Genomic DNA, 9935 nt, shown 5'->3' with positions numbered 1-9935 from the left:
GTCATGACTGATGACATTGGTAAATCCATGGCTTTTGGATTTGTCAACTTCAAAAGGCATGAAGATGCCAAGATGCACTGATGAGATGAATGGCCGGGAGATAAACGGGAGGCGGGTCTACGTGGGCCGTGCCCAGAAAAGAGGAGAGCGCCGGCCTGTGCTGAAACGCCAGTTTGAGCAGAAGAAGCAGGGCCGCAGTACCAGATACCAGGTGTGTCCATATGAGAAAAACCAAAATGTATAAGAAAAATAAGTTGATAGTCTTGGTAAACATTGTTGATGTCTTTAAAAGTTGTCCAGGGCAAAGAGAAGTGCCAGGCTCACAGAACCAACCAGCACATGCAGAGGATGGCGAGCCTCTGCGCCTTTCCCCACCCAGGCATCAACCTCTGGCTGCCATTCCACAGGCCCAGAACTGTACTGCCCCATATATCACCAACCTGCTGGCTCAGCTGAGATCCACTCATCGCTTGGCTACTCAGAGTGTGAAACCTCAGCACTTCCAGAACATGCCCGACAACATGTGTCCATGTTGAGGCCCAATGGGCTAAGGAGGCTGCACAAAGATCTGGCCACATCCCATCTTGAGTTTCAAGCGGCTAACACATAAAAAGAAGATTCAGACTTTAAAACTTACTTCACCAATAAAAAATATATTATGATTATCTTCCCTCTCAGCTACCCAGGCCCTGTCAGTGCAGATGCAGCTACAGCTATACGTATATTAATATATTGCAAAATGAATAAATTATTTAATTACAAAATTAAATTGATTGACTCTACGTCTAGAAAATGGTAAGCTGGACCTCGATGATACAAGTTAAAGCCCTGGTTGGACCAGATAGACCGACAACATGTAAACCATGTGTGTGTGTGTGTGTGCGTGTGCGTGTGCGTGCGTGTCTGCGTGCATGTGTGTACGTGCGTGTGCGTGTGTGTGCGTGCATGTTTGTGTGTGTGTGTGTGTGTGTGTGTGTCAGATACAGACATTTGCTCTTTATTGCTCTTTCTTGACTTTTTATTTGCTCATTCTGTCTCCTTAAAGCTGTTGTGAATGAGTGTATATGTATCAGTTTCTTGTGCAAATTACATTAAGGAGGCAAGCAGAACATTCTTTATGAGGTGGATCAACAATAAACCTTATTAGGCTAGATCAAATTGGCCATAGCAATATTGAGACACTATCTAATCGTAATTGCTTACTTGTTTGTGCAACCACAACATCTGATCATAATTGCTGCTCTGCATACTTTTATTTGACCACATAAAACAATGTTTTTAAAGCTATAGCCAAATGATTGCTGTGCTGAATTGATTGTAAGAAGCCTGAAGAAGAGCCTTGTGAAGAAAGCACTTTGGGTTTCTGGCTGCAAACAACCCGGGCATGAAGTAAAACAGCTCCATAAACTCTGCTTTCACAGTGCTGTTATGTCCTGACAAGGCATGTGCCCATTCAAGTAGATTGCACTTATTCATTTAAGTTCATCAAACCAACAGCCAATAAACTCAATTATGTGTCACTAACAAGTCTGATGCCATCAAAGGACGGGTAGACAGAAGGAGCCCACTTGATGGAATGGGTCTGCACATGTATTCAAGAAAGAGACACACACGTACGTGCACACATGCACACACACACACACACACACACACACACACACACACACCCACAGACACATACGCACATTCTCTCTGCATCCCGTCAATCAATCATTGGGGCAATGAGGAGGCACAGTGGCCACCAACAACTAAGGTTATTGTGCTCCTTGACCCCGGGGTCAGCAGTAAGTTGCTGTGGGCTGATCTGAACACTGGCCTCAGACAATAGACCAGCGTCATTTACTCCACATACAGTGGCGTTGCCGCCGGCGCTCCCTCAGTAGACACATGGCAGGCCTATCCACAGATGGGACGGGGGGGGGTGGGGGTGAGAGAGGGGACCGTTGCCGTGGAGAAGGAGCACAAGCGGAGGTAACAGGGCCTGAAACAATGGTGGCTGATGAAAGACAGAGAGTCGTGCCTGGGCGTCGGGGACAGAGATTATGGGATGGCAGGTCCCCTTGTTATCACACAGAAGGGGGATGAGGAAGGGGAAAGGGGGGGGGGCAGAGGGGGGAGGGAAGAGAGTGGCAGAAGTGTGCAGATTGGGGACACAAAGCCATCTCCACGCACCAGCGAGCAGCCAACTGTTCTAAAGTGTGGCCGGCACAATGGCCACCAGATACACTGTGCTCCTCTGCACCAAACACAAGCAAGTGTCTGTGTAGTGTGTGTGTGTGTGTGTGTGTGTGTGTGTGTGTGTGTGTGTTATCGGTTGTTTATGGGAGAGAAAAAAGGGTGAGTGTCTAAGGGTGTGGAGCAGAGACGATATGAGTTTTTCAGCAACTAAGAGAGATACGTCTCATCAGCCTGGCCATACGTCTCATCTGTTGAATTCTTCCTATCCGAAATAAGAAATGTCCTGTCAGATATCTCTTGTGTGTTCTGCCTGTACTTTTTTTGCCACAGATGATTTTGTCTATTGATAGGCCTTCTGGTTTAATGGATCATTTGTCAGCAGGGTAACATCCCTCCACATGGCCTACAGGAAGAATCCCTGAAATTCTAATACCCACGTCGTAGACACAGATGACGTTAACTGGGTTACCCACAGACAGTGTGTGTCTCCTGCCTACGTCATTCATAGCAGTGTAGATTGAATATAGGGGCAGTGGTCCACCCAACTCAACTTTAGGTTATTTCTGTGGGAAGTGCCTGAGGCTTCTGACACCCGGGAGGGGGTCCATGATGGGGGTCTCAGTCACCTGATGGAGAGCTGCTGGCCTGGGCCTTCTCAGTACCCGATGAGGGTCTGCTCCTCTTCTGGTTCTGGGCTTGTCGGCTCACTGTCTCTCCACTTTCTCTCCCTCTCTCCCCTCTGCCCCCCCTCTGCCCCCCGTGGTCGTTGTGGGGTAATTTATGAAGCTCTAGCAGCATGGAGCAGGCCAGTGTATGGGACAGCCTGCTGGCTGAGCTCCATTCAGGTCCAGAGGAGAGGGCCAGAGCTCCTTTCATGCTCCCCATAATCAGCCTCTCTCCCCGGGTCCAGGGACCCTCTGGTCCTCTCTCTCTCCAGTCCCCAGAGTATACCCCCCGCCAACACCGCTTAAACATTAAGAGAGCCAAAGAACAGCGTGCAGGGAAAGTTATTGGACTCTTTAGTGACTCATAAACGTCCCGGGGTATTTTCATAGCGTCCTTGTCTCTGTTTTTGTCGTGGAAATAATGCAATTGTTCGGGGCTGGTGTAAAGGGATAAATCACAGGGCGGTTTGTCCTGATGTTCCGTGATAACAAAGGGCTGCGCTCCCTATGCTGGAAACACTTGTCAAGCTGTTCACTTGTACTCCTTTTTAGACATGCGTATTCATAAAACAATTTTGGGGATTCATAAACTAAGTGAAGCAGGTGAATGAAATCCCAATGTGCTCTGCCGATAACATTGTTGTTCTTGTTTTTTGGGTGATTTCTATCTCAAAAGTCCCTCAAAACAAACTCGGGGGGCGCAGGGATGTGGGGGGGAGGGTTGGAGATGAGTGGAATGATGAACAGCCAAACCACTGGATCAGATCTCCTCTCCTCCGTTGTCTCTGTTGTTCTCCGTGGGTTTGATGTGTTGTCCTCTGCTGTCTCTCCTCCCGACCACAGGTCCAGATTAGGGCGGCGTGTGTACACAGGATCTCCCTCTAATCCAGTCCAACAATGACAGAGAGAGAGTGATGGAGCCTTACGGTACACACACTGGCGTTTGCTTCCCAGCTTAGTGCTTTAACGCTGCCTACGATGGGCCTAATCTGGCCTGATCCTCTGTCGCTACAAACATATGCCTGTGTTAATGCCCTAATTTTCTGGTCACCTGAGCACTTTCATGGATTTGAACCCTGTGAGTTAGCAGAAGGGGGTCCCTAAACCCCAAAATGGCTGCTCAAAGAACCCCTGAATGGAGGGAGGGGTCTTTCAAGGTGCCGGGCCAGAGAGGAAAGTCAAACACTTTCATTCATGGGTTAAAGAGAGTGGGATTATTTTAAAAACATGGAGGGTGGCTACTCTTTCATCCATTAAATCCATGGATCTGAGTCCCTTCTGTCTCTCTGTGTGGCCCATCGCTTCTGTAAACACATGAATAAGAATGAGAGAGAGAGAGAGAGAGAGAGAGAGAGAGGGTTTCATCAGACTCACACATTTACAAATGCAGTCAGAACAGAGCAGGATGGATCACTCTGGTTCTCTTGGCTAATGTACCTCACATGGTGTGGCTCAAGCTACTGTAATGACACATACTTTCACCTACACATGCTGTCATGAGTAGTGGTGATGTTGTCACCTTTATAGTTCTCTTGTGTTCTTAGTGAGAAAGTAAGGGGAAAGTCTACACTGTATCCAATACTATATTTCATATATCGATGAGAATGGTGTATATACAGTATATACCATTCTCCTCTACAGTTAACCTCATGACATTTGCATTTACTTTTGAGCCATTCAGCAGATGCTCTTATCCTGAGAGACTTACAATAACATGTGTCTAAAGTAAGTGAATTTGAGAGAGAAGTATACTTTGAGAAATGCGGAAAATAGTATGTTTGAAAGTCAAATCAGCCATTCGAATAGTCTCTGAGGTAAATAAAGAATTAAATAGGAGCCCTTGTGTCCAGCTTACTTAATTAGAACAGAACCCAATTAGGAGCGGGTCCAGAAGCCATCTTGGCCCGCAGCCTAACAATGGAAAAATCCATATGCTCCCAATAAATGGCTCTCGTTGGCCCTCAAGGTCCCCCAATTATATCAGCCCTGGGAGAGGTCCAAGCCTGGGGGGGGGGGGGGGGGGTCCTACAGCCCCACTTCATACTCTCTCCCAAATCAAGTGTGTGCATGTTGGAGGAGCACACACATGTGCACAATGCCAGCAGACACACACACACACACACACACACACACACACACACACACACACACACAAAGTACTGTATGTATGACAGAGAAACCAGAAATCAACCATCACAGACTAACAAACAGACTACAAACATCACTAGAGTGAACCAATAGAATGAACTCTCACAAACAAGCACATGAATTTCAAATGTACTCTCAAGCAAGTCAGTTTCACACACATCATCAAACGCGGTCCACGGCCAGACCCTCCACTGGGCTTAGGCAAATAGAAACCAGGAGGCCCTACAGAGCTCCAGTCAGGGAAACTAAACACAGTCGACAGGAGGGAGGAAAAGTCCTGTTCTATTTTGGTCTGTACCTACAGTAGGTCAGGCTCCTGCCGCAGGCCTCTGTTGGTTTCAGATATTCTGCTAGCTGTGCTCCACAAAATAAAGGGTGTTATGACACAGCACTCTGTCCCCCCCCCGACAACACTTCACACAGGACACAGGACATTCCAAAGCCAACAAAAATTGACATTCAACTTCTGAGAATGATGTGGGGAAAAGTACAAGCTGGGCTTTATATCAACGGCATGTGATGATAAGACCAGACACACATCTGGACTCCAGCTTCACAGGGTGGAAGACATCCGACCAAATGAAATGTGCTTTTGAGTGTGAAAACAGTTTAGGTGCTGTTTTTTTAAACAGTTTATGTGTTGTTCTAAAACAGCGATACATATTTCATCGTCCTTTTGATCAAGTGATCATTCTATAGGCAAGTGTCATTCAGAAGAGCCTGTGTGTGTGGGCATGTGTGTGTGGGCATGTGTGTGTGTGTGTGTGTGTGTGTGTGTGTGTGTGTGTGTGTGGCAAGAAAAAGTGAACCCTTTGGAATTACCTGCATTCATGTACACATTTGTCTTATCTTAAATATGGTATGATCTTCATCTAAGTTACACAAATGAACAAACACAATCTGTTTTAATTAATAACACACAAATCATTGCATTGTTATTGTCCATATTGAATACATCATTCTCAGTGTAGGTTAGAAAAAGTATGTGAGTAGGCTAATGACTTCTACAAAAGCTAATTGAAGGCAGGAGTTGGCAGACCTGGAGTCCAATCAATGAAACGGAGGTGTGGATTAGAGATACTTTGACTTATAAAAATCACTGAAACATTTGGAGTTTGCTATTCAAAAGAAGCATCTGCCGATGTGAGCCATGCCTCGCGAAAAATAAATCTCAGAAGACCTATACGATCAAAAATGTTTGATTTGCATAAAGCTGGAAAGGGTTACAAAGTCATTTCAAAGAGTTTAGATATTCATTAGTCCACAGTTCGACAAATTGTCTATAAATGGAGATGATTTAGTACTGTGGCTACTCCCCCTACAAGTGGGGATCCAGCCAAGATGACTCTCAGGCACAACACAGAATGCTCAATGAGGTAAAACAGAACCTAGAATAACAGCTAGGAGGTATCATTGGAACTGCACCTAGACACTCCACAACGCTACTGGGAAAATGTTTTGTGGACTGATGAAACTAAGGTTGATTTGTTTGGGAATAACACACAGCATTCCGTATGCCGTAAAAGGGGCACTGCATACTAACATGAAAACATCATCCCAACGGTGAAGTACAGTGGTGGGAGCATTTTGCTGCCTCGGGCCTGAACAGCTTGCCATCATCAAGTTTATCAAGGTATCCTACAGAATAACGTCATGGCTGGTGGCTGTCCACCAGCTGAACCACAGTAGAGGTTGGGTGATGCAGCATGTCCCTAAACATCAAAGTAAATATACTACAGAATGGCTTCAAAAAATCTGAATCTTTTGTAGTGGCCCAGTCAGAGCCCAGACCTTAACCCAATAGAGATGCTGTGGAATGAGCTCAAGAGAACCGTTTACACCAGACATCTTAAGAATATGGCTGAGCTGAAGCAGTTCTGTAAGGAAGAATGGTCCAAAATTCCTCCTGAACGTGGTGCAGGTCTGATCTGCAGCTACTGGAAGCGCTTGCTTGAGGTTATTTCTGCCAAAGGAGGTTCGACCAGTTATTAAATCCAAGGGTTCACTTACTTTTTCCACCAGCACTGTGAATGTTCAATGGGTGTGTTCAATAAAGACATGAAATATTAGAATTCTTTGTGTGTTATTAGCTTAAGCACATTGTGTTTGTCTATATTTATGACTTAGATGAAGATCAGATCACATTTTATGACCAATTAATGCAGAAACACAGGTAATTGAAAGGGTTAGGGTTCACATTTTTCTTGCCACTGTATACACACACATGCATGTGTCTGTGTGTGAGTGTGTGAGTTATAGAGATGTTAATGAAGACTGACCACTGCAGAGCCAGGGAGGGCCTTCCCCGCTACGCAGGGTCTTAGAAAGTCAACCAAGCCAATCTAGGGGGCTTTACGACTGAATGAGGGGGAGACAATACCATGCCCACTCTTTAGTATCTTTTTAACTACCTCCTCCCCTCTCCAGGACCCCCTTACACGGTGATAGAGGTGTGATTTCACAGACTGTTTGGGAGCTTAGTCGTATTGAATTCGACCTCTTTGTCTTAGCCCACTTGAATTGTACCTAGTCTTCCATTAACACTGTTCTTGTCTGTGGTGAGGCACCACATAGAGGGTTTCATATCACGTCTATTCTTACGACCATGTCATAGCAACGATCAGCACAACCTGAAATCACATTGCCTCTTTCATTTGGTATTTATCTCGACGGTTCTCAACATGTCAGGTTCAGTATTTGAATTGTCTTGGAATCATTGTGAGGTGCAGCACACATATTAAACATACTACTCTATGTCCGCTTACACTTGAATAATTGTGTGATCTATTTTCATCACATACTATACAGTCATCATATTTCAATGGCATCATGTCTACAACAGTGTTTTGGAATGAAACACCATTACAGCGTACCTTTCTGTAAATCGTCAACTGTACAGAAGTTACTCAAACATGTTTTACTCATCATAATATGATAATGACAAGATACTTTTATTGTCTAAGGTGTGGATAGGCCAAGCCCCCTCACACTGATCCTAATGAGAGAGTAAGTTCTAGTCATTTTACCCGTTGTTCAACACACTATAACCATGATGGTTAACGTCTTCACACACAAATATTGACTCCTGATGATCATTGGTGTCTTTTATACCTTCACACATTCACACTACAAGGCAATGATGCTGCTCTGAGGTGTGGGTTTTAACAGAGTGCTGGTTCACTGTTTGATGTATGCCTTAACACATACGTGTGAACACAAGCCAGCTCTAGTTAATGTGTAAGGGGAATGATCAGGAAGGGAGGGGTGGTGAAGGGGTTTAAAGGGGAGTTAAACGTGGGTGTGGGGGGGGGGGGTACGCGGAGGGACTTGAGGGGGTGAAAGTGTGTCCCTTCTGCAATTGGCTGCAGCTCTAAGTGTCTCATTATGCGGCTCATTGTTCCTTTGTTGGGCCGGGGGTATAAATGCACCCCTGTGAGGCTGGAGGGGGACAGACCCCTGAAGAGGACAGAGACTGCCTGAGACTGTGTTTACTGAGCTCTGAGAGAAGTGAGAGTGAGAGAGCATCTGCCCTCAGGGAACTCAAGATCACACCCGAGATAAAGATATAGATATAGAACATATAGATATTTTATTTTATTTGGAGCTTCATTTACTGAACCTTCCGTGATGGATTCTGATGCCGGCTCCACCTGCAGCCGCTCCTCGTCTCCAGACCTGGTGGTAGACAACGCCATGGGAAGCATCTTCTCCAACAAGATGTTCCAGGCCTACTGCCGTGAGCAGGGGGCTGCCAGCCCGGGCCGGTCTGACCGCTGCTCCGGGGGAGGCAAGAGCAGATCCGCCCTGGACAAGGAGCCGCCCGGGCAGGACCTGCGGCTGAAGGTCAACGGGCGCGAGAGGAAGAGGATGCACGACCTGAACGAAGCCATGGACGGCCTGAGGGAGGTCATGCCCTACGCCCAGGGCCCCTCCGTCCGCAAGCTGTCCAAGATCTCAACCCTGCTCCTGGCCCGCAACTACATCCTCATGCTGTCCAGCTCCCTGGACGAGATGAAGAAGCTGGTGGGAGACGTGTACGGAGGCAGTGCTGCCGCTCAGAGTCGCAATGTCGCCCATTCCAGAATCCCCCCGGCTCCGGCGCCCAGCGCCCACCTTCCCCTGCACCCTCTGGCCCACTCCCTGCACTCCCTGGTGGGCAGCACCGCCTCAGCGCTCCAACATCCATCACTTCCGTCCAGCCCTCACTCGCCTCCCTCCGCTAGCTACCTGGGCTTCCACCACCACGCGCCTGTGCAGAGCCTTTTGAAGGACCCTCTCCACCTGGCCAGCTCCTACAGGCACTTCCCAGGCATGCCCTGCCCCTGCTCACTTTGCCAGCCCCTGCCCACGACCACCTCCACTCTACACAGCCTGTCCATGGGCAAGTAGAGCAGGCACCTCTGGTCCAGCCCAGGACTATGCAGCTCACAGATGGTGAACTGTTAAGAGACTGGTGTTTCAAAAGCCTGGAGAACTGTTCAAAAGCCTGGTGACCACCGGGACTTGTAAATATGTTGTGTATACTGTATTTTCCATTGAGTATGCTGCTGCTATTTTTTACTAAATGACATTTGCTTTGTTTATATTTAAATGCACACACTGGGACTATTTCACAAAAACATTTTCATTGTTCTGTTATATTTAGAATTGTGTACTGCTGTGCCTGAAACGCAGAGAACAGCTGCTGCTGCTGCTGATGTTTGAGTCACTAAAACTAATGTCAAAGTTGGAGAAAGCGCTGTGTCCTATTGTGCAACTATCCTATTTTCTTAAATTAAACTTTTGTTATTACAAAAAAATTATACTTTCCCTTTTGTCTGTTTCGTTTGCTACAAAAGTGTGTTTCAGCATCAAAAACAGGCTTGTGATTTTAACAATAGTTTTGTGTAGCTTTCGAATCTGTCAAATGTTTTAGATACAAACAGCACTACACTGCTCTTAAAC

At 46.5% G+C, this 9935-nt stretch overlaps 1 protein-coding gene across 1 annotated transcript; it reads left to right on the top strand.

The window, feature by feature from the left end:
• Positions 1-8618: 8618 nt before the first annotated feature.
• On the top strand, positions 8619-9380 carry olig4 (oligodendrocyte transcription factor 4; the record flags this gene model as incomplete). Its single annotated transcript, XM_080550489.1, has 1 exon — positions 8619-9380. One exon carries the CDS (start codon positions 8619-8621, stop codon positions 9378-9380), a length of 762 nt encoding a protein of 253 aa, XP_080406615.1.
• Between the last annotated feature and the right edge of the window lie 555 nt (positions 9381-9935).

The sequence above is a fragment of the Nansenia antarctica genome, assembly GCF_963989245.1.
Source record: "Nansenia antarctica genome assembly, chromosome: 1".
Lineage (NCBI taxonomy): Eukaryota > Metazoa > Chordata > Actinopteri > Argentiniformes > Microstomatidae > Nansenia > Nansenia antarctica.
This window is presented reverse-complemented; position numbering and strand designations above follow the sequence as displayed.